The 25,664-nt window shown below is 41.3% G+C and overlaps 1 protein-coding gene across 1 annotated transcript; it reads left to right on the forward strand.

The window, feature by feature from the left end:
* Nucleotides 1-263: 263 nt before the first annotated feature.
* EDAR (ectodysplasin A receptor) lies at nucleotides 264-25,367 on the forward strand. The gene is made up of 11 exons (XM_041418167.1): nucleotides 264-326; nucleotides 1,033-1,155; nucleotides 2,247-2,428; nucleotides 7,283-7,368; nucleotides 18,071-18,157; nucleotides 19,296-19,424; nucleotides 19,513-19,587; nucleotides 19,886-19,958; nucleotides 20,691-20,850; nucleotides 23,619-23,679; nucleotides 25,048-25,367. The coding sequence occupies exons 1-11, from the start codon at nucleotides 276-278 to the stop codon at nucleotides 25,365-25,367; spliced, it is 1,347 nt and encodes a 448-aa protein (XP_041274101.1). The 5' UTR covers nucleotides 264-275.
* Nucleotides 25,368-25,664: the final 297 nt, after the last annotated feature.

Here is a 25,664-nt window from a genome sequence, read left to right on the forward strand (position 1 = left end):
TTCACAGATTTTTGTAAAAATGGATCCCCCCCTGCCATGATCTTCTCAAAGAGAGGAAAGAGATGTGCAGTAAGGGGGTATGGTGTCTGTGTGTGTGCATGACTGCACGTGCACATCTCCCCCTCTCTTTGTTTAGACCTCTGGGCATTGCTCCCATGTAACCTTTGTTCTGCTTATGAGCCCTTCTGTTCTTATTTTGGCAACACACACAAATATTTACTCATGTTCATAAACAATCACCAATTCTATCTTTTCAGGTAAAATATCAAGAGAGCATGGCTCACCTGGGTGAACATAAATGGACTCACGTGTTCCCTTTCCTGATGGTAGGTATTTCTGTGTGTACATGTCTCTCTAGTGTGCAAAGATAACAGGGTTCTGCCTGGGTTATTCATAACCACCTGTGAATTGTGGCAGAGCCACACATGACCTGGGGACTGAACCTCAATGCAGTGATCATTTTCATTCCATAAAACACCTGAGAATGTGCAGTTTAAACCATGGCTGCTAGGAAGGTGGGGGAAGGAGAAGAACCCAGGATGGAGCAGAGACAGAAAGTGCTAGAAGAGCACATTAGCCTGGCTATCACATGAAGCACAGCCCTATTGTGGTTGAGGCCTGAGGCAGTGCATTATCTCTGGTTGTTACAGTTGTCCCTTGCAGTCACATTTATGAAGGCTTATTAGAGCTGGGAGTGATGAGGGTGTGAACTCTGGCATTTGCTTGTGTGGGAGAGCATGTGAGTTTACAGGTCAGGAACCATGGCCTTCAGTGTTTTTAAGGAGTGGCCGTGTCAACAAGCATGAATGTCAGTCTCTGAGAAACTCTTGGAAGTATCAGGTTGCTGAAACCTGCGTCCGCTTCCCTTTAAATATCGTCACCACTTCTGCTTCTGAGCTTTAGGCGTGTTTCACTCTGCAGTGCTGGCCCCGCTGCCTGTTGAGCCATGGCAGAGGTGCAAGGGGAGGGGGTGAGGAACCGAGGACGATGGCAGTGGAAGTGACAGTGCTCTGGAATGCTCTTTGGTGACAGGTCTCCCTGGTGTACTCTGCCAGTGCCGAATACTCCAACTGCGGTGAGAATGAGTACTACAACCAGACCACTGGAATGTGCCATGACTGCCCCAAGTGCGAGCCGGGTGAAGAACCTTACATGGTAATACCAGCTTCTGCTGCTGCTGGGGGGAACGTAGCCAGCACCAAATGCAAAAAAACCCCAAATGCTTTGTTGTGTGGAAGTAACGGGTAGGAAAGGAAATGGGAAGGCTGTGGATGCCTAAACAGGAGCACTCACACCTCCGCGTGTGCTGTGGGGGCGAGGCATCTTGCATGCACACCAGCAATCCATATCCCAGGAGCAGCCTGTTAAAAGGGATACTGTAAAAATGGAAAGGTAGAAGTTCCATACACAGTCTCTGCTAGTCTGTTCTCATCTCAGTAGTTATTTAGAATCTGAGGTTGACATTCCAATACAGAGTGATAAATTGGTCAGTCTGGTTTGCTTGCTGGTCCCTCACACTGACAAGTTAATTTTGCTCTCCCGCTAAGCTATTTCGGCACTAGAGGAACTTGGATGTTTCTGCAATACTTTAAATTATGGTTCCTAAGTAACCATTTGATTTACAGCAGATAATTGTTGCTTATTAAAAAAAATAAATTACTGAAATCCTGTTTGGTTTTAATGGGATAAACATCCTATTGCAAGTATTTCACACAGTTGGTAGTCCCAAACAAGTATGTTTAAATAACCAGTTGGGTTTAGTTTTATTTAATCTAAATGTAATGCTCAGCTGGGACATGTGAGTTCAGAGGTTACAAAATCTCATCCAAACATTGCCTTTTGGGCTGTTCCCTCTGGGGTCTCCTAGCCTGAAACTGCTGATAGCCCTGCTGCAGCTGTGTTTCTCCTGTAGGAGTCTTCTCTACTCTTCCATTTTTAGTTCACTTTCTATCCAAGCAGCAGCTGAAATTCACTTCCACAGTTTGCTGGACTATGATAGAAGTAGTATGGGACACTAACATAACAAACAGTATCATTCTCCAGTTCCCCTTCTCCCTTTCCAGCACACAGCATGCTGCATCCTTATATCCCTGCATGGTCTTTTTGGGATAGACACCAACAGGCCAAATGACAGACTCCTCTCCCTTTCTGCTGCAAGGCCAGCGGGGCAGGCTGTGGACATTCTCCTTTGCTAGAAGTTGGTGTGCAGCACAAGACTGCTTTTGAGTGGCTGTGTGTTGTTGCAGACATGTGGATACGGCACCAAAGATGAGGACTATGGCTGCATCCCCTGCCCTTCAGAGAAGTTTTCCAAAGGAGGGTACCAGATATGCCGACGGCACAAGGACTGCGAGGGATTTTTTCGAGCCACAGTCATGACGCCTGGGGACCAGGAGAATGACGCAGAGTGTGGTCCTTGTCTCCCAGGGTAAGGACTTATCCACGGACCTTTGCTCTACCCAAGGCACTGGGAAGTACTTTTCTAATGTCAAAATCTCTGACAGCCTCTCCATGTCAAAGCTGACTGTAGGTACAATACTGGTAAATTATACTTTTTCATTTCTGCTAAAACAATACATTTAAATGTTTCAAAAGTATTGGTGAGTTTAATAAACACAGAATTATAAAATAGTTAGGTCTGGAAGGGACCCTAAAGAAGATGTTTTTAATCTTACTGAAATCGCACTGTTTGGAACAACTAAAACACTTTTTCCTCTTACTAGAAATGGAAAGAAAACAAAACAAGCACAGCTGTGCAGTGCCATTTTAGATGCTCAAAGAAATCCAGCTTGGCCTCCAGCTGTAGCTTCAGAGGGCCACCTTCTACGTCCTGCCTCCTACATATGAGCTGCATGACAGCACCTTGCATACCCTGTAGGGTCTCTGGTGGCACTACAGCATGTTAGGGGCATAAAATATCTCCTCTCCAGATGTGAACAGCTGGCACATTTGTCAGTAGTTGACAGTATTAGCTAACAGAGCTGTTCAGTGAGATTTACCAAGGCATTTTAGTCTCTCGGGTCCTTTCTACACAACAGTGTGGAGTCTGAGGGGCTGTTAATGTAGTGTGTGTAGTGTTGTTCAGAGTCAAAACAAGTTTCAGGGCTGGCTGAAGTGGCTTAAAATAGGTGCTGTTTATTAAGTCCATCTTTGTAATGGTCTCTTACACTCAGTATAATTCTGATAATAATGGTGAGAAAGAAATTGCTACATTGGATATGTATATCCTTGACAATATTACATGTGAAAGTTGCAAAGCCAAGCATACATATGCACTCTTGATGGTTTTTTGTAGGGTGAGTAAATACACTAAAATACAACATCACCTTACATACCTTCTCAGTTTCTGCCACTATTCCTCTTTGGTTTAGAAAGTAATTCCTACTGACATTTGGCTTTTGTGCAGTTTGCAGATGCTGTATAACCCACACTCCTTATAGCACAGCCCTGTTAAAGAGGCCCTGCAAGCTTCCAGGTTTATTTTATCAGTAAGTCTTTGTGAAATTTTCACAGTTTACAAATAAAATGAAGCACTTGACTAGCTGCCAGCCAAACAGACTGATGATGTGACTTGAAAAACCTCCCTCTTTACTTCCCCTCATACATCATAAAGAGCAAGAAACTTAAATAGTGGTCACAGTTGCTAGTTTGCAATTTTTGTCAGGACTAATGAGGTCACCCAGGTGGGAGCAGGGTGCTGGCTGAAAATAATCAGCTTGCACAGCTGGTGCTTGGGGAGAAATCTCAACACATCGTGTTTGCACAGGTGTAGCCTGTAGCAGAAACTGGTCTGCCGGAATCTGGCTGTGTGCCGCTCCTCCTGCAACGCTCAGGTCCTGGGACTGTTTGGCAAAGCCAGCAGTTAAGGAGAAACACCCTCTCAGTCCAAGCTTGAATAGATGGAATTCTCTAGATAAACTAAATATGAGCTAAAACAAGCTCTGAAGCTGCCCTGACTCCTCATGCTACTTAGAGTCCTCAGAGTTTGCTCCTGTGTGCTGGTGGGTGAAATGCAGAGCCTGTGTGTGCAAGCAGAGGGCTGGTGAGTAGCTGATTGTCCTTATTGTCCCCTGTGCCATAGGGACAGCCAGGTACCAGGGGGAGTGGCAGCTGGCAGGGTGCTTCCTTGCCTGGGCAGTAAACCTCAGAGAGCCCCTGAGCGGATGTGAGGGATAAAAACAAGGTTTCCATTTTCAGAGGACTCCTTCCATAACACGCTGCAGACCTGCCCAAGGTAACAACCCACATGCTGCTGTTTGCACTTAAGGACACCTCATCCCTTTTCTATTTTTCACCAGCTCAGTAAAGAAGCCTGAGGAAAAGATGAGCATATAGCACATTCTGCACCAAAGTTTTCAGACAAAATGTCACTGAAGTGGCAGCCTTTTCCAGTGGTTACAAGAGCCATCTTCTGTACTTTATCTTAAAATAAATGCTGGATAATTATATATTTTTTCTTCTAATTTCTTTTTTTTTTCACTATTACTGATTACCAATTTTAGGGAAGACGGAAGCCTTTGGTACAAGAGAGGAGGTCATCCGCTACTTTTTTGTGTTCCCTCTCATATAAAATAGAAATAACACTGTCATTCATGCTTACAGGAAGTGTGCAAGACAGGAAAGATTTTAAAAGCTTAGTTCCAAAGCTGTGATCCTCAAAACCAAAGTCCTGTTGCCCATGAACTCTAGAGGTACCTAGACTGAACCTCCTGGGACACTGCAGGCTTTGTCCTCTGCTCCCAGTGCAGAAGCTCTTCCATCATGCCAAATAAACAGGTTAAGAATGTGGAAATTAGGTGTGACTCAGACTATTTCCCTCAATGGGGTGATCCATTAGGTGTTCCTGGAGTGAGACTGAGATCACAGCTGACTACAAGCAGCAATGGCAGGTCAGAGCAAGGGTCCCTCTAGCCTGATCGTCTGTCTTCATTCCGTAGTGGCCATAAGGAGAAAGAACAGGTCAAGTACAAATAATACATGTTCCTTATGCTGGCCCAGCACCTATTTTCACCTTGGGGTAAGTCTCCAGTCCCCTACAAGATAGAACTGCAATGGGATAATTTTCTTTTTAAATGCAGTCAGAAATGCCTCTGCCATAGACATTTCCCCATTTCATGTGTTTGTCCAAGGGTACAGCAAATGCAGGATCATTCTCTGAGAGGTTTTAAGAGAAGGAGTAAATGCTCCTCTGTTTTCTGAATGAAAAGGTTTAGCCAGTGAATTTCTAATGAAACTAAGTCCCACCCTTGCTGCTCTGGCTAAGGTAGCAGATGCCTCCACTGAAGATTCTCATCCTTGATGTCTCTCTGCAGACTGTCCCCTGCTGAGAAGAGCACTCACCCCTCTGCACCTCCTGCTCCAGTCAGTCCCAGGCTCCCTGTTAGGGTGGGAGGGCAGACCTAAACCTGGGTCCAAGTCCCTGAGTCTGGAATGACACCACCAAGGCTAGCCCAAGATAAGCCAGTATGGTGTTAAGCAGGAAAACAAGTCCAGTTTTCAGTCTTGCCTCTATTCTTGGATTTTGCCTGTAGCCCCTCCAAACCTGAGCCTGGCAGGTGCCAAGGAGAGAAAGAATAAATATCATAGTGGAAGAGTAATACTGTGAAAATCCATTTTGTCATTATTGGGTCACTTCTCTGTAGTTGGTGATACAAAGCTATCGCATATCTCCAACATTACCTTTACTATCTGGTGCTTTGGAAAGTAACCAGAAACACAAACCTGTTGCCAGTACTTCGTGGGGATGAGTCACTAATGCTTGCAACTGCAGAGTTTCCTACTCGTGTGAGTGAATGGTGGCCTCCCATGAACATCCTCTTCAGTTTTCTTTACATGTCCTCCACCATTCTGCATTGTGGTGAAAACCAAGAATTCTTCCACCACCTTGATTTAATTCATTGTCAGAAGGATTGTTTGTCTTTCCTGAACCCACACAGCTATTGGACTGTGGATCCTAACTGTCCTGTATTTTTCTTCATAGATTTGTATGTATATTTGGACTTCCACTCTTTTGTTTTTTGGTTTGGCAGCCTTTTTCTGTGTATTTAACTGCTCTGCAACCTAAAATGATGTATGCCCCATAAGAGAGGAAAGATGAAGTTTTGCTCCTGAGAGAATGGTAGAGTGCCCCATGGGGCACAAGAGACATTTGAAGGATGAAATGAGGGTGAATCTTTTAAAACCAGTAAGAAAAAAATGAGGAACCATGTGTAGTTCCCCTGCTCTCTGAGTTTGTTCCAGTCCTTATCTCCCCTTTGCATCTCTGTGTATTCCATTTCCTGGACCTGTATCTCTTCTTTGTCATTCATCAGTACACCAACTGATTTTGATGGACCGTTTCAGGAGTGATTTCCTAACAATGCATACATTTTCCAGAAAAAAACCCATACTTCACATGCATAGGCAGATCCCCAGTTGCATAAAATGGTTGTAGTGTTGAGTTCCTGTCTACACAGAATAAATTAAGAATTTATTCATCTCTTCATTAAAATATGTAGTGATTTACAAGTGATTTGTAAAGACATATCTGCAACATCAACAGTATGATGTTACATCAACATATGTATGATTCTGATGTAATTACTCATTAGGGTGCATGTGGATCCAGCTCTTGAGTAGCCAATTACCATATTTCAACACTAACTTTATTAGCAGCCCAGAAGTTCACATTATGAAAACCTTTCCTTCACACTGTAATTCCACTATCAAGGACTAATTTATATACAATAGAGCAAGGAAATTTTAAGAAATGAACCAAACCTGTAAAACCTAATCTACCTTGCCCTGTGAGGGTGTTTTTTTCCTATATTTTTTTTATTATGATCTGGTTCAGATTTGGTTCTCAGATTACAGAGATTATTCTTATGGTGTTTGCGAGTAAAATTAGCTAACCATATCCAACTGGTGGTCTTGCTTGAAAGATTACTGCTTCAAAAAACTGCAATCTCTTACTTTGAAAAATCTTATTTCAGGGCATGCTGTAAACTGCAGCTTGAACTCAGCAGGGAGACTAATGTTGTTTTAGGCAATGTTACCACTTCTTGTCATGTCTAGATGTTTGATTAATTACAATTTAGGAGGAAAGGAAGAAGACAAACACAGTGTCTATTCAGGCAATTTAAAAAAAAAAAAAAAAAAAAAAAAAGAACAATCTTTGCCTCAGATTGCTTATAAAAGTTTTTTTTAAATGATTTTATCTCCATATAATTGGTTGCTGCTGAACCATGTTCAGTCATATCATATTAACTTGCACTGTTTTGCCTCTTCTTGCCCTTCACTGCAGTTACTACATGCTGGAAAACAGACCTCGGAACATCTACGGGATGGTGTGCTACTCGTGCTTGCTGGCACCTCCCAACACCAAGGAATGTAAGTGTTCTGCTGTTTCTATGCACTTCATCTGGTTTTGACTTAAAATCATCTGGAAGCTCAATGTGAAATCTTTCAGTGATGATGATTATGTTCAAACAATAAACCCAGCTCCAGTTAAGCAATTTCTGCTTGCAGCTAGCCTTGCCAACAAAGGGAGAGAATGCTTATCATCTGAAGAAAAATCAGAATCTTTTATTTTAGAATCTACTATTGCTCATTTGTTTTCTAATTTGCATCTGTTAAGAGATCCCATGAAGGACTTATTAGGGTTACTTAAACAGTAGGTCCAGGAAATCCCATGTCTTTGTATTTTTTTTTAACTGAGTTTCAGTTCACCTCTGAAGAAAACATGGGACAATTTGTAGATTTGTAATTTGTAATTTTTAAGAGTAAAGGGCCATCACACCTTTTCATATCCTTTTGCTGCAAAGTGATTCCCGGGTTAACATTGATGTCTGGTGGCCAGCACTGATAAGAGAATTAGTTCTGTAGATTTCACTGACAAAAGGGTCTGTATTTGCTAATTGAGGAAATCATGTATGAATGTGTGTGTGACACCCTAGAGGCACCTGTTGGTTTGCATACCATGTATGTGCAATGGCTTATCCATCCTCGTGCCATGCGGAGAGGGACAGCTCACACCAGCACTGTCCTGCAGAGGCAATCCCCCACAAAACTGCTGTCTCCTTTAGGGGGAAAGAAAGAGAAAATGAAAGTGAAAAAGAAAAAAAGAAAAGGAAAAAAATGAGGCTCTTTGTGAATGACCAAATTACTTTGACACCCCCTCAGAGGATCTGGAAAAGATCAGGACAAAAAGCTTTTAAAATAAAGAACAACAACAAAAACCCTACAAAAAACAGAAAAAATGAGTAGATCCTCAGCAAAACCTGATGCCTCTAAAACCAAAATCCTGTCCATGTTCTCTTGTTTTAGAAATCTTGGTCATGAAAAAGATTTGCAATATTTTGTCTGCTTGGTTTGAAAGCAGGGGCTTAAAGTCCCGGAGCATTTATTTATGTATGTAAATACTGATTGCTTTGTTCAGATGCTGCAGAACTGTGTGTCACTGGTGCTCTGGGAGTCACTTTAAAGGACAGGACATGAACATCTACCACTTTCCTACAGTTTAAGAGCTTGGAGGAGCCAGGGAATAATCACCACCTCACAGAACTCCTGGTGAGCAGCAGCAGTCAGGAGGCATCTCCCTGAGCTGCATGCCAAGGTCTGCTCTGTTGTACAGCTGCTCACCCCACTTGGCTGCAGAAACCCACCCAGCCCTGAGATTGCCCTTCTGCCTGAGACAGTGGGAGCGGGTGAAGGGCAGGGGGAGTGTGGTTTTGGTGAGATAACATCTGTTTAGGAGATGAGGTAAGGGTGCTAGGGAGGACCCAAATGCGAGATGTGGGAAGAAGGTGCAGAGGTAAGTGAGAACACAAGGGTAGGAAGGTTGTGGTTTAACCCCAGCTGACAGTCCAGCCTCAGACAGCCAGTCACTTACTCCTACCCACACAGAAAGACAACCAGAAGGGTAAAAGTGAGATAACTCAATGCTTGAGATAAAGGCAGTTAAATAGGTAAAGGAAAAGCTACACACATCCATCAATGCAGAACAAGGAATCCATTCTCCACTTCCCGTGGGCAGTTCAGTATCCAGGCATCCCCAGGAAAGCTGAGCTACGTCACATGTAATGGTGACTTCAGAACACAAACAACCATCACTCTGAATGTGCTTCACTTCCTCTTCTTCCCCAGCTTTATATGCTGACCATGGCACGATGTGGTGTGGGATACCCCTCTGGTCATCTGGGGTCGGCTGTCCTGGCTGTGTCTCCTCCCAGCAACCTTGTGTACCCCAGCCCCCTCACTGGTGGGGTGTGTTGAGAGCCACAAAAGGTGCTGTGTAAGCACTGCTCAGCAATATTGAAAATCTTTCTGATTTTCAACAGATTTCTCTCTGATTTATTAACAGCTTTTTGGTCACAAATCTAAACCTCAGCCCCATACTGGCTGCTACTAATAAAATTAACTCTACCCCAGCCACACCCAGCACAGAGAGTCGTGGTAGGACGTGAGGGGATAAGGTAAGAGGGTGTAGCTGCATCTGGCTGCCCCACTAGTGGGAATAGAACCATGCATACTGCTAACCCCTAGCTGGAAATTAATCCCTTCCTCAGCTCTGATGGTCTATCTCCAACACATGCTGAAATGGGTTGTTAGTAGTATCAGACATGGTATTACTTACTGATTTGGGAAGAAAGTACTACTTCTTATGGCTATTACTCACCTAAAAGGAAAGAAATCTTTATGTTTTGTAGGATATCTGGCAGATACAACAGGAAATGTGTTTCTGTAAGGAAAGTATGATCAGCACAACTGATCAACTATATGCAATTTTTAGCTTGATAAACACAAGAATAAATATGTATTATCTTTGTGAGGCATTTAAGCAGGTGCATAAACCAACAAATTGATTGGGTAATAAGATAAAAGAAAACATTAGTCCTAGAAACACTAAATATTTCCATTTTAATCAAGTCTATGAAGCCAACCATTTGATTCCAAGTGTTCAAAAAGCAAGAAAGTGTCTCAAAATGCAAGTCCCTCAAACCAATCAGCTCAGGTAATTTGGTTTATGATATCTGAATCTCCAAACCCCATTTGGAATGGCAGTGCCCCAATTCATGAGCATTAATTTGCACTCCAGCTGGAAAATCAGCCTTGCTGCAGGAGCCCCCTGAAATGCTCCCTGTTGCTGTGGAAGGTAGTGTAAAATCTGGTATTAGAAGATTATCTTTTTCACACATTTCACTGTCATCAGATTATACCAGTCAGAGCAAAGAAGAGGTGATATGTCAGTGTTGCACAACAGTGCATTTTTTGAGGTTTGCAAATTCCAAACTCATCTAAGTGCTGTGCTCCGAGCACATGACCTTAACAAGAGGATGAGGTTTCTGTCACATGAAGGATAATACCAGCATTCTGGTAGGAATGGTTCCTTTGTGCAGAACAACCTCTGCTTATTAACTGGCTGTCAGGATGGAGAACCCAGTATGAAAACTCCAAGTGGCCCCAGGAATCTTCTGTTCCTTTGTGGAGACTTCAGAATAGCAATGAACAGCTTTCAGGAGCCTAAACCCCACACTACAGTGTTGCCTCTCCCCCAGAGCTCCTTCAAACTCTCCTGCACACAGCACATCACTGGAGAAAGGGGACCCAGTATGTCACAAGGAAATGAGAATGGAAAATTGTTTCAATATAGGAAGCTCAGGGTGACAAGCTCTGAGTTTACAACTCTATACAGAAAAATGAAGGCAGATAAATCTTGTTTCAGGCTTTCATTAGGGCTGAGACGGGATGGGAGAACAGTGGTGCTCTCCTTAGCTGTAAACATTCCTTGCTGGGGAAGTGCCTGGACTATGTGTTACAGATGACCAAGTCCTGGGGTATGAGCCCCTGCATGGAAACTTGCTCAGGGAATTTGTCTGATGACACATTTTATCCGGCAAAAAAGTATTTGGGTTTGATCAAAGGGTAAGCAAATATCTTTCAGCTCATGTGCAGTCAATAAAACTTGAAGTAGCCAAGGACACAAGATGAACACCCCGTGCCCCAGCATCTGGAAATATTAGTGTAAAAAGGACTGGAAGTGAGAAAGAAATTCCTTGATGGGCCTGCGTCACCTTGTTGGGGTTTTTTCCGTCTCAAAGGACTTGAGACACAAATAACACAAAATATCATGGGAAAGAGGGATAGAAAGGGAGATGATTCACAGGGGCCAGAGGTTTGATTGAGGTAAACATGTCACTAGTTTATGGTGTTGAAAATCTCACTGGTCTGAAGGATGGGAGCAACAGTTCTGCAGCCTGGGAGGAATAGCAGGCTTCAGTGGCAGCCAGTGAGCAGCGGGCGCACAGGGGAAAGAGCTGTGCACACATGAGCATAACAATGTGTGTTGTGTAGCAGGAAAGCTTTTTCTTACTGTGAAGAAGGGGAACATCACCATAAAGACTACAGTTTGCCCCATCTTGTGCACTGTGGGACAGCTGTGTAAGGTTTCTGGCCTCTCAACATGCAGCCCCCTCGAGTCTCCTGTGCAGGAGCTTCTGTGCCGAGCACAGAGGAGCACAATGTGAAACGCCAAATGTGTGAGAGCTTCAGCTGAGCTTGAGGCACATCATGAGCCATCAATGCCCCTTGCTGGCATAAGTGGGGATCCGATACCTCTGTGATAAAGAACAGCACTGCAAAAGAGAGGGAGGCAGGTTTTCCATGTAAATCAAACCATTAAGCTAATGAACACTAAACCACACCAAAATGTGTCTTCCCACAGTTAATGGTGCTGGATTTTCCATCAACACCTCTGGAACTAGAGTCACTGCAGGCCTCTGACTATGTAGGGTGATTTTTTTTTGTTTTCTTTTTCTTTTATCCAGTGTAAAAGTACATGCAAAAGACAGAAGATTTAGCCATATATGGAGTTTCTCTGGCAGAGAGGTACAATTACTGCTGGAAGAGATTTTGTCTTTTAGGAGCTGAAACTCTAAATTATGTATATTAACTCTCCTTCTCTTCAAACTTTGATATTTTTCATTCCAAAAATGTTGGAGAAAAAAATCAGACCCTGCTACACTAACTTTAGGAGCACTTACTTTGAAGTTGAATTTACACAATTGCATCAAATATGCAAATCCTTTTCCACTCACATGTTGTTGGTCTAGAGAACTTCAGCAACTGATTGAGGATTTTCTTTTTAATCTACTGTACATATTCATAAGTGTGTATGTGCATAAAATACTTAATGCTATTTTATTTCACCTTTTTTTTCTGGATTTATATATGAAAAGAGATACAATAACCAACCTGTGTAAGTTTTTAGGTCTCACACCTACCAGTGATAGCTTGGGAAGTTAAACAAGAAGAAAAATGTTGATAAAGGAAAATATATGTGGTCAGGCTATTTTTTTAAATACCAGAGAGCAAATGACATCTAGAAATATAAAATATTGTTTTTATCATAGTGTCATTAGAACTTCAAAAATAACTAAACAGATGAGATGGAACAATTGACTAACAATTGATGTTTCATGTGACGAGCTGTAATCAGGGGGGCACATCCAAATCCGTGTACTGGAGACTCAGAACTCAGTTTCCTTAACTGAAAGGCTTAACACAAACAAGCCTATTGCCAAAACCACTTTATTAGTTAAAATAATTATTTCAGAGATTTTTATTTTAACTTTCCATTCTTTGAATCACTAATTTCTATTCCTTTCCAGTTTTATCCTTTTGAAATACAATCAACATCAGGACCTTTTTTTCTTCTGTTTCAAATTATGCCTACAAACAAATAGGCTTGTTATCTGGAACTAACATAGTTTTTTTTCTTTTTTTCTGAGTTGCTTGATCTCTGAACACCCATTTCCTATTCACATGTGTACCGGGACAAATGTTGAAGGCCGTGTTTTATTATTCACTGGTGGTATGGTCTGATTCTTCTTCTCAAGGCTTTGCCCATATTAGGAAAGGAACCTAATCTTAGCATAAAACTGGCCAACTCCAGCCATCAGCCTCCAAGGGGAGGGATCTGAGAAGAAAATGTGGGCTTTGCTGTCCTCAGCTGCTAGGAAAGCTGAGCTCAGGTATCCCTCAGGAGGTTAAGTGGTCCTGGTGCAATTCTTCCCAATAAAACCACTCCAATGGCTTTGATGTTTTCACTGGTGCTGGAGCTGCAGCTCCCACAGTGAGCACTACGTGCCCATGGGAGGCACTGCAGGTCTCTGCAGGATTGCTCTGACTGGGCTCAGGAGCTGAAAAACATGCAGAGCTGCAGCCTTGGACCACCCATTCTAACGGGCTGGCCATCAGGACATCTGGGGAATGGGAGACCAGCTCCAGGCAGGTCTGTTCTCTTCCTTATGGTGCTCTAGTCATGACAGCAAAGCTTAAATAGCAGTTTTCCCCTGCATGTTGACAGAGAAAGGGGTGATAACACTGAATTCCTGGACAGAGGCTTAGTTCGTGGAGTGTTTGTCTATGACTTTCCAGTCATACAATGCACACAGCTCCCCATGAGTCCTAAAAAAAATTCAACAATGCAAATAAATTGTCAGATTAAGGCCATGTGGCCCATAATCATCATCACTTTCCTGCCCTGGCAAAAGGAGAGAGAAATAAAATAGTTATAGACATTATAGAAAGCACAGCAGAAATAAAAATTCCTTTTATGTGATGTGATTACTTACAGAGAGATTGACCAGACTGAAAACAAAAGTTGGGGAGAACTTTCCTATCATCATTTTCAGAAGTTTCAATCTCAGGAATTAATTTACTTCATGCTCTTCTGGGTGTAATAGCTGCCTACCTAACTGAAGTATCTACCTGTGACTCTGGAAAATATCAGAGTAACTTTTAGTATTCTGTAAAATAAAGATCACTCAGGCAATCCTCCAGTGCCTAGGATATGTTCTGTTACCTGTTATTTTTTGTGATATTTTCAGAGCTGGTTTATGTTTGGTTCCTGAAGTCATATGTAGGCACCTCAGAAAGCAGGTTGGATGTGACTGCTGCTTTAGCTTGCATGACTTTCCAAGTGCACAGGAATTCCATTTGAAATGTTGTTTTCCTAAGTTTGAAAGCAAACCTTTCCCCTAAGTACCTGCATACAGATTTACATTATTTAAAAGTTCTGACCCCCACTTTCTACATATCTAGGTCTTTATTTATGACTATGTTTAGTTAAAATCCAGTTTTAACTTTGTCAGCCATAAACTGAAAACTTTTATTGAATTTCAACTCAGCATAATTTATTTTTCATCTCATATTTCAGTTTGATAGTTATTTACTTGTATGTGTGCTTTATCCTACTCCAGCCCATAAAAGAGTCTCAGTGATGGCACTCACAGCCTGTCTGTGCCATTCATAGCTGGACTATGCCTGGCAGAGGAGGGATGCATCAGGAGAAAGCAAGCTGCACTCAAGAGCACCAAATACATACACATATAGACACCAGGTTTTTAAAATGTGTCTTATTTTATGATCACTCCAACAGTCTGTTGTGTACAGACTTTGGGGATTTTTATAACATGTTATTAAGTATTAAATAGACTAAAAAAGAAATCTGTTGCTGGTTGTGAGCATCAGTCCTTTGAATGGACCAGTAAGCTGATACCCACAGCAACAGATGTCAGGGGCACATATGGTCTCCTACTGCACCAGATTTTATTCACTCACAAACACTTGCAAGGGGGCATGGTGGTAAAACCTCCTTTCCCTGTGCTCTCTCCCTCCTCCTCTCATAAATCTGGTGGGTTTTTTTGTTACTTCTTATTGTAAGTTCTCTCTCAAGGTACAAGAACAACCAGAATAGTCTGTTACATAAAGCAGAAGGTCCATTGAAACAACCAAAAAAAAGTATTTTATTGCCTAGTATTTGTTTCCTGAAAGAACAAAAGGCAGCTGCATGGTAATTTAAGCTAAAGCTATCTTTTGAGTTTAAAAGTCCCCAAACATTCAAAAGTGAATACAGATTCAATTGTTCTTTTAAACAATAAGTATGGAACATTTTTTTATTGTTTAGACTCCAAGAAATTTACAACTAAATCACAATTTTTTTGAATAAAAACATCTATAATGCAAAAGTTGACCAACCACCAGTGATAAACTTCTTTCCTAATTTCTTTATCACATTCCTACAGTATTACATACAGGTGTCTATGAATATAAACCACTCTTTTGCACAGCTACATTACAGCCATTGGTCTTTATTTAAAAAATAGGGTTGTTTCCATATGGTGTTCTAGAACACCTCAGGATGCCTCTGCCTGAGCTGTATCTAAGTCTTTACAGATTATGTGTCACCTATATTGAAAGCAGAATTAATAATGTGATTGGGATGCAAAACTGGATGTGCACAGGAACAACTGGCATTGTGGCCATGGTGTTGTGCTGACTGGGAAAAAGCAGCAGCGATGAGTTGTTTCTTTTTACTCATAGAAAAGGGATATAAACTGAAACTCAACAGAAGGTGGCAGTTTGGTTCCTCTTGTAGTGCAGGTGCATGAATTGGCACTTTCTTCTAAGCCACATCTAAAGAAAAACTTTGGCTCATAATGGATATGCCAAATTATTGAATTTGACAGTAGGCTTAAAATATGTGGAACGACTAAGTCCCTCCCAGGCATGTGTGAAAGGCCACCACGTTCTAGCACCAGCCTTGATTTTGCCATGCCAGCAGTATGGAACAAACGAGGTGGCTCCGTTCCCATGCCGAGGACATTGCACCCGTGGGGGCTGAAGGCTCTCGCTGCCGTGCACAGCAGAGGGGCTGAAGCACGCCCTGCCCTGGTGTGGGGTGGAGCTGGGTGAAGTGTGATCATGATGCTGAATGAAGAGTGGTGACCTTCCTCCTTACCCTTCCTGTGCTACCTTGCACAGATGGGTGAAAAACGTGACACTAACAATACCAAGAGACTGAAAGGTTATTAGGCAGAAATACTTCAATGAATTCATGTTTCAGGTGAGAGAAAAGAGAAGCAAGTTTGCTAAAACTCACTTGGGGAGGTGAGCTGAATCTTGTTAGCGGAACTCCAGGCAGACAAAGCAGCACGGCTTGCCTGTGCTCACTGAGGGGCAGTGTCAGAGAAGTTATTGTGGACTTGTTGCAGCTTGCAGGGACCATGCAGAATTCCAATTGGCTGTAATTGGATTTGCCAGGGGGGCTGCAAGAATAGACATAAACCTGGTGTCTGTGCATGAGCATGAAGGAAAGTATCAGGCCACAGCTCTGGCCATTTGCTAAATTTCCTCTGTTGTCCAGCTAGGGTGAGTAAACACAGAGGTCATGACCAAGGCTGATTCACTTCAGTTTTGTGAAGAATTGCTGAAAATTTTACAAATGACCTGTCTTTAATGTCCACTACATGCAGATGACAGCTTCATTTACTGATCCCTAGATAGTCTTACTGCATTGCAGTTTCTGGAGCGCATAATTCTTCTTAGAATTCTCCTTAGAAAGAAATCTGTCACAGAGAAAGGACCAGAGGCAAGATTTATGTAATAAGTCTTAGCCTTCTTTTCAAAATACAAAATGCATCTGAATTAATAAACTAGTATGTTTAAAACCAAATGAAAACCCTTATTCATTTTGAAAAAATACCAATTATAAGAGTTAATCCATTTCCTTCCAACAAATGACGTTTGAAAGTTTTATGATTGTTAGAGAAAATTTCTTTTGAAGACACCTGCAACTCATACTTTGCAGCCTCTGTAGGTGTACATTTCTCATTCACAACATGCAGACATGTTTTATTTTAGATAGTACTTTTTTTTCTTCTTTTTAAAAAAACATTTCTCTTCCTTTGAAGAATGTGCATCTTGCTTTGTTCTTCACCATAGAACATTTCTCAGACCATTCCAGACCACTTGTCTTTCTTCTCTTGATTTTACCGGGTGATTTTATTTGTTTGAATATTTACTTGGTCAAAAGAAGGGCACAGTGAGCTCTCATCTACTCTAGTTGCCAAACCAGCTTGTGGAGCCATGTGCTGTGCACACCTTACCAGATGACTGGGACAGCCTTTTGCCTTTAGGACTGCTGAATTTAATTATCACTGGACTTTTTCCACAGACAACTAATACAAAGCAGGAGGAATTTCATACTTCCTCCAAGACAGAAGATTATTTTAAGGGTCTGTTGATAGTAGCTGTTTGCATTACATACTAACCAATGGCATTAAAGTTCATTTGAGAAGGAAGATAACATTTACTCCCAACCCTAATATTTTTGTTTTGTAATACTGTGCAAACACCCTCCTATCTAAAAGCATTCCCATAAACAGCTCTATTCCAAATAATATCCACTATTGTTTGCTATTGTCAAAATATGTTATTTTATTACTTGGTATATTGCTTTGAAAACTTGGTGCATGACACCAAGTGAAAGACTAACTTTAACCTTGACTGTAGAATTTAGACCTGGAAACCCCTGTTGGACAATCTCATCCCTCTGACAGGATGAAGTTTTCCTATAACTTCTTCATTTATTGTTTCATTGAATTTTCACTCTCCCCAGAATATAGATTTGGAATGACCAGAGATAACAAGACACATACTGCCCAGTTTCATTACAGGAAATTCTAAAATTCTCTTTTATGACAGTACAGCTCCATGGAACAGAAAGCAATCAACTATTTGTCACCTTCCCTAGGTTTTCCTGTGGAGTCATGAGGGTTTGCATACCAGCTTTACAGTGATGCTGCTAGTGAAGGTTGCTTGTGAGATGCAGTAGTTTGATGAATCTACCAGCTGAGTCTCAGTCTGCAGTTGTAAATACTGGAGTGAGTTGTAAATTGAGTAATCAGCTGGACCCTGAAAAACTCTCTCCTACCCAGGACAGATCCATAACATGGGAATCTATGTGTAACAGTTGGCATTTTCTTCTGAGTTCATATCTGTTCAGGAGTTTGACTTTCACTCCTTCTGGACAGTGTGCACAAACATGGTCTGTAACCCAGCTTTCAGTGTATCAGTAACACATTTCGGGATTAGGGACGTCTCAAAGAGCAAGTAGTTCTTGGGTACTTTGCTAATAAATGGGAATGCAACCAAGCCAAGTAAAGGCTCTCTTTCCTTGAGCCAACCTATTCCTTTGACTGGACAAAGTAACAAGGGAATTTTATGACTTTTTTTTTTTATATTGCAGGTGCAGGCTCTAACTCTGGCATTTCAGCCATTTTCCCAAGCACCTCTGGCACAAGCACTTTCTCACCTTACCAGCATGCTCACAAAGGTAAGAATGCACTCACAGGGTTAATTTAGCAGCTCTTTGTTTTCAAAAGGGCATCAACAAAGTGCAACCAAACTGAAAAGATCTGTTGCTATTTTCAATGTCACTATTTCCAGATTTCTAGAACTGCTATTGGAAATAATTCAGAATTCATTTTTGTTTCTCAGTTAATCAACACTGCTGTTTGTCAGCTGAACATAAAAAGGATTTGAGCTGTACCCAGTAATGCCAGCAATAAATTTAGCTTATTATTTGTAGCTTTACAGAAATAGCACTCTGCCTCAGCAAAGCTTAGCTTAGAATGGTGAAAATAACTTTATGCACAAATATGGTCAGTCTCTTATTGAAGTAACATAAACAGTTCTTCAGCACGATCACTTGGCTTTTAAAATTTTTGAATCTGAGAAGACAAAACGGGAAAGGTGCAGTTAATGAGGTGCTGACAATGCTGTTCTTCTTGATATTGTCTGAAAACATGACTGTTAGGATCACATTTTCAGAGAAATTAAAGTTTTCATGCCTTTTAGCATATCTGTAATTTTCTGCATCCTTTCACACCTTTTCAATTCTAGCCTTTCGCATCCAAGTTTTCATTCTGAATATCTTTTCACCTAGCTTACTTTAAATTCACCTTTTAGCCATGCTGCTTTTTAAGTTTCTGTTAGAAAAACATCCATTATTCTATGTGTGCATTGTGTCCTCCTTTTAACTTAGAGCTTTTGAGGCAGCCACAGTTATCAACAGTCATTTTAGCTCTTATTCCCTTTGTATATTTACTGGTTTTTGTCTTGTCAACGCTAATTCCAAGAATGCAGTGCTACAAAAGCTTCTACACTTGCTTATGTACAGCTTCCCACAATAAAATACCAATTCCTACATCTTTGTATCTGATGGACCGTACCATCAAATATTCCTAATGAATACCACTAACTGGTTTATGCATAAATATCAAAATTTTGAGAAATGTTTCATTAACTTGCCTTTGAGATGCAACACTAAGTTTTTCAATGCTTAACAAAGTAACCAAGACTCAGATCAACTAAAGGATTATGCAAACTTTGTATAGAGCAGACTGCAAACTGTTAACTAGTCTCTGATTCTGAGAGTTGCTCCTTCATTTCTTTTTTTTTTTTTATTCCAGCAGATCTTTCAGGACAAGGACATCTGGCTACAGCTCTTATAATTGCTATGTCTACTATCTTCATAATGGCTATTGCCATTGTCCTCATCATCATGTTTTACATTGTAAAAACAAAGCCATCTGCTCAAGGTAATTGTTCAGTAGGTAAAATTTTAGTTGCAAATGTTATTTTTAGAAAGGTTCAGAGAATAATTAGTGTTATATTTATATATTCTAGCCTGTTGCAAGAGCCACTCAGTAAAAAACGTCGAAGCTCAGGCTAACACACAAGAAGAGAAGAAAGAAGTGCAAGGTACAAGTTGTTTTAGTTTTGCTTTTTCTATCCAACACTGGGCTTAAGTATTCCTAATACTTTTCTCTTAATTACATTTTCTCCTTTGGAGTATATAAAACCCTCATCCGTTTACTGGAGAATTGCCTATACTAGTTTTTGTGCTTCCAGAATGTCACTTAATCCTCTGATAGCAATTAAAAATATAGCAGAGAGATTTATTTTGTCAGTAGGGTTGCCAGCAGAACTGACTCCTGACATAAGGCACTGGTTTGGAAACTTATTGCCAATTTAAACTTCTCTAATTGTTGTTCTACAGATAATGTTGTGATATTCTCTGAGAAAGAAGAGTTTGAAAAACTTACAGCAACTCCAGCTAAGGCTGTCAAAAGGTGGGTAAAAGATAAATATATTGCCAGGTTCACTGAAATGGGGGAGGCACATGGTCATCATTCATCCTGGTACAGTGGAACACAATAACAAATTTGGTGGGTATGTTGGCAAGTTGCTGCAGCAGGGCAAAGACCAGATGCCCGAGTAGGCTCTTACCTCTGGTTTCTAAGAGATGATAGCAGACATTCTGAAGAGACACCTGTGTCCTCCCCATTCCCTCTGTGACCAATTCATCAGCTCTTTGGCCTCCATCTCCTCTTCTGAGAGGTTAATTTCTGGGACTGGAGTGCAGCTCTCACTCACATGGCCTCACTGAGATTCCCTTTCCCTTCTAGGCAGGAAGAGTAAAAATAGCTGCTACAGGCCTTAAGGGAGCACCTTGCCCCTAGCATCATCTGCGTGGCATGGTGTGGCAGTTTTCCTCATCTTGTCTCTGCCCAGCAGCCAAACCTGCCTGGGTAACATTTTTAGGGTGGGCTAAACACTGTCCTCTGTTGGGAAATCCCTCTGTGAAAGGATTCTTGCGAGCTACCTGTGAGTGTGGGGCTTGGTGGGCGTTGCACGTACACACTGGGCTGGTGAAGGCAGTAACATTCACAAGATTTCAGAGGAAAGGCATTTTAAAACATGCAAAACACTTTTATTTCATTACTCTCAGGAAGCAAAAAGAGGATGAGTGGAATCGACCCATGAGAGGCTTCACAAAGATAACCATATTCTTCATTTTACAGTGAAAATGATGCATCTTCTGAGAATGAACGACTTTTAAGCCGGAGCATGGATAGTGATGAAGAAGCTGCAGTTGACAAGCAAGGGACTCCAGAGAGATGCTTGTTATCTTTAGTGCATTTGGCCAGAGATAAATCTTCTACAAGCAATAAATCAACTGGGGTAAGGCTACCTTGAGATTTAAAAATTGAGAGCCTTTTTCTACTTTTTTTTAAGAAAAAAAAATATAAATTATCAACCCCTCAAAATGCATAGTAGGGTAGATCAGACTGAATTACAAGAGCTTCTCCAGACAAATCTGTTATAGAATCTCCTTTGCATAATGACATATATGCCTACGTGTAGTGTTCAGGGATAGAAGTAAAATTTTCTACGAGACTAATTAATTTGCTTTTTTGAGTATTATATTTTACAGTTTCAAGAAAGAAAACACCCACATAACAGCAATCCCCTGTCATAGCTAATGCTAAGACAGTAAAATAATGAATCAGGCTGGATTTGGCTGAACATCTGAATACCTTGACCCAGCTGCACTGGTATTTCCATGGCACAGACTTCTCAATAATATCCGGTGTGCTTGGTTTCCATGTGGAATTTTGAAAAACACACACATGGTTTGAAGGTGATTCCTGTTCTCTGAAGGACACTGTAATCCACTGTTTTGCTGTGGAAGACCTTTGCTTCTTCCTGCTGAGCGTGTACTGCTCAGGGCTTTTTATCTCACTTGGAGTATTTTAAGGCACAGTTAAGGCCACACCTCACCCACACAACCTTTCAGTTTGTGTTAACATCAAACTACCCTTAAAAAGAAGTTGTCTGCTCTGATTTTTTAGTATTTCTAATTTATTTTAAAATGGCTGTAGCTAGGTTCAGATCACATCATTAATATCAAATATCAGATACGGTTTAAGAAAAAATAGGTTTGAAAATGCATCTTTTCATGTTTGCATGTTTTAAATTGTTGGGGGAATCAGCTCAAAATTTGTAAAACACACCACTTTTCAGCTGAGATCAGACACACAAAATCTCAATACAAGTTAAATGCTTTTGTAGTTGTAGATATTTATGACCATCTGAAAATAACTTATTATTTCAATGCTCAGACGTTAAAGTTTGGGTTTTTGAGGTCTCTCTAAATATCCAACTTTATGATACTTCTGTAAGCACTGGCTTGAAACAGGATAATATACCTTGGGTAGTCATGAAATCACAATATTTCATAAGAAGCAGGTTACCTTTGAAAGACTCTGTATCATAGATACATTCTCCAGTCATTTAGATAGATAGCTCATAAGTGCACCTAAAGCATGGACTACTTCTTCCAGACTTGTTCTAACACATCCTCATGGACTAAAGACTGCGACAAGGCTGAAGACAGACTTTTCAATGAAAGAGCAGATTGCATCAAGATTCTCCACTCCATACCTAAGATGTCACACTTAAGCCAGTTACCAGAAGTTAGAAAAGCAGTAATTTTCTTCAGATTGGGAATTAAGTAGTGTTATTAGCACAGGAAAGAGTACTCAGAGCACTTAGACAGGGATAAAGAAAATTAGAGGCTTGCTATTAACCAAGTCTTCTTTTTCCTAGTTATAAAATACCCATTTGCAATGTGCAGCCACACAGAGGATCATCAGGCTAAACATTTCCTGCTTGCTTTCAGCTTAAGGTTTAAAAACCCCCCAGCTTCTGGGTCTGGTAAAAAAAGCATCTTGCATAATTCTTCAAGGAATTACTTAACCTGCTTCTTTACCCTAAAAGTGGAGGGAGAATGAAAACAAGCACCCAATAGTTTTCTTAGGAGGAGCTTTAATAAACCCCATTAAATTTCCTGTTTCAAGGTTCTAAAAGGTAACCCAAGCCTACAATGGCAACAGGACTGACTAAGCACACGTAAATTCCAGGAGGAAGAAGCGAGCAACATTCCGCGCCTGCAGTGCGTTGCCCCGCGGTGCAACGCGCTCGCGCTGCAGGTGGAGCGGCCACGCTCTGCTCTCCAGCTGCAAGCCCATTAATCCACATCATTAATGCACCTTGCCCTTCACTGCCCAAATAAAGTGAGGGAAATCTTTCCACAAAACAAAGTACTGAAAGCAGAGCTTTTATTCAAGCTTCGTTTGCAGTGAAAAGTGACAAATTTGTGGAGATAAAGCTAGAGTCCTGTCAAAAAGACAGCTTTTCAGAAAGCTCAGTCCTAATGAGAGCTGGCTCAGGGAAGAAAATTTCAGTCCCTGAGAGCTCATGACATTTTGACATTTGTTTTCACTCCACATCAAATCCAAAGCCAAAACTTGAGAATATTTTGCTAAATGAAACTATATAAAAGTGTCCATTTTTAGCTTGAAAAATGTCAGGTTTTCAGTCTTGTTTCTTGCTTGTCAAAAACTACTAGATCCCCCTGGACCCTCAGATTTTTCCTCTCCAAAACTTTGCTTTTTTCTATCTTAATCTATCTGTAAAATATTTCAGTTAATTAGTAATGCACTAAGCAGGTCTCCATCAACAGACAGAAAGGAAGAGCCCCTCCTCTACAGTCCTCTTAGATTATTGGAAGAAGGCAATTTCAGTCTGAATTTAACTCCCTGTATTCAGTCCTGACCTGGTTTATCTAGACATCCCTACGTTCATCATTGCATATATGGTACTGAATTTGTCCTCATTCTCAGGAGTTGGAGCAAAGTGCTTGCTCTCAAGAAAAGTCTAGACGTTGAAATGAAAGATCTCTAGCAGTGCCAAGTTAAATCAGAAATATATTTATGCATCATGGAATAATTGCTGTGTCATTTTCTTTGAGTCTTCGAAAGGGACCCTTGAGGACACTATGTGATGACCCCATAAAATTGAGAGGTCCCACAGACTTTGCACTGCTGTCTGCTAATTGTCTGATGTTGTAACTGAAAAATTAATGAAATAAATCTCTTCTCATTTAGATTCAAAGTCGAAGGAAAAAGATACTTGACGTGTATGCTAACGTATGTGACGTTGCAGAAGGTGAGTGTACAATTTGCGCCTGTGTTAAAATATGAAATCAGATCACAAGCATTTGCTATAAAGTAAGAAAGGCCTCTGGCTATCCATGGAAAATAGTCCCAAACCAAAGAAGACACTCTGTAGGCAGTTTTGTATTCAATCCAGGAACCCTGTGGTCAGCCCTGACCACAGAGCTTTCCAGGCTGGGCTTGGGCTGGAGCAGGGCACAGCCTCTCTCCGGGCACATGCATGGCATTCCTGTGGAGAGCAGGAAGAGTTGTGGGGGGCTGTGTTGGGTTACACAAACAGACCAAGATGCAGAGAAGCAGTTTTGCATTCCCTATCTAGAGGAAATGTGTTGGTCTTATTTCTTTAGATAACAGATTTTAAAAAGTTCCAAATATGAAAGTGTGATTTGGGGAGGGCCAGGATTGAGGGTAAGACACAAGTCTCAACCTACTCTGCTTCTCTAGATTCTGTCCCACATCTCACAACAAAATGTGGTGCTTCCAGGCTGTAAGTGTTTTAACCCTGTTTAGCATTTGATTGCCTGAACTGTTTTAGCAGGATATACAAATTAAGTTCCCTGCAGAATAGGAGATGTGACTCCATTTACTTTCCACACACACACACTTTGTGTGCACATTTATGAGTATGCTGTAATTCAGGGAGCTCTGTCTCCCATCAGATTATTTCTGATGGGTAAGAAGCAGGAAAACTGCAGAAGTGAAAGTCTGGTTTGGGAAAAATGCTGTAGCTGGTTCTCTCCTCTGTTTTCTGAATGTGAATACATAGAAAATATGTCCAGGAGAAAACAGCCTTTTCCCCACAGGATGACTGTTAAATCCTCCCTAGACATTCACGATAGTAATGACAGTTAAGCACTTGCAGGGATTTTTATGCTTGCATCTGGCATCATTGCTTCACCTCACTTCTCACTTTCCTACAAGGGCAACTTCAATTACAGATATGTTTCAGCAGCTGCTGGTGACAGTCTCCGGGAAGGGTCAAAGGTGTCTCCGGAGCTCAAACACTGAGCCTGACGTGTAGAAGTTTATTAATGGGGCTGCTCACTAGGGACATAGTTGCAATATACTTTTTCTGACAGCTAGTAAATTGTTGAAGGAAAGGGCAGAGCCATGGGAATTCATACAACCTATCTATTACTTCTTTTCCAGGCAACTTTTTACTCTAATTATGATATCCTACTGTCATTATGAAGCATTTATTTGGTAATATGCAGTAGTAACTTTGGACCTAGACAAAATCATGTACTATCACTTAAAGATTTTAGCTGTATTCATTGCTAACAGTGTAATCTGTTGTACTTATAATAAATGTCAAGACTTGTACCCAGAGCCACCTGACAATCCCCCCCTCCCTTTGCAGGTCTGAGCCCTACAGAGCTGCCATTTGACTGCCTGGAGAAGACCAGCCGAATGCTCAGCTCGACCTACAACACAGAGAAAGCCATAGTGAAAACATGGCGTCACCTCGCCGAGAGCTTTGGGCTGAAGCGGGATGAGATTGGCGGCATGACAGATGGCATGCAGCTGTTTGACCGCATCAGCACGGCAGGCTACAGCATCCCAGAACTGCTCACCAAACTGGTGCAAATCGAGCGACTGGATGCTGTTGAATCCTTGTGTGCGGACATTCTGGAGTGGGCACAAGCAATGCCGGCTCCTGAACCAGCAGAGACATCCTGACATGCCTGCACCACCACATCAGAAGTCTGATACCAGTAAGCACTGCATCAAAGACTTTGGACTAAAGACCATTGATGCTTGTCCTACATAATTGCTCACAATAGCCAATGGGAAGCTCTTCTCTTCGACTTCTGAAAGGGAAGTAACACATCCACCAAAATGAGAGCAGAAATTTCCCAAGAAGCTTGGCGTGAAACATGTCATCAAACAAAATGATCACGTTAAAAAGTTACTGGTAATAAGCATAGACACAAACATCCATTTTGCAGTCTGTGTATGAGTAGAAGGGCAAATGAC

The sequence above is a fragment of the Onychostruthus taczanowskii genome, unplaced genomic scaffold (assembly GCF_017590055.1).
Source record: "Onychostruthus taczanowskii isolate IOZ18803 unplaced genomic scaffold, ASM1759005v1 scaffold58, whole genome shotgun sequence".
Taxonomy (NCBI): Eukaryota; Metazoa; Chordata; class Aves; order Passeriformes; family Passeridae; genus Onychostruthus; species Onychostruthus taczanowskii.

Coding starts and splice junctions, on each gene's coding strand:
- EDAR (XM_041418167.1), top strand. CDS start 276: ATGGCTCACCTGGGTGAACATAAATGGACTCACGTGTTCCCTTTCCTG. Junction 7,369..18,070: donor ACCTCCCAACACCAAGGAAT/GTAAGTGTTCTG, acceptor TTTATATTGCAG/GTGCAGGCTCTAACTCTGGC. Junction 19,959..20,690: donor CCAGCTAAGGCTGTCAAAAG/GTGGGTAAAAGA, acceptor TTCATTTTACAG/TGAAAATGATGCATCTTCTG.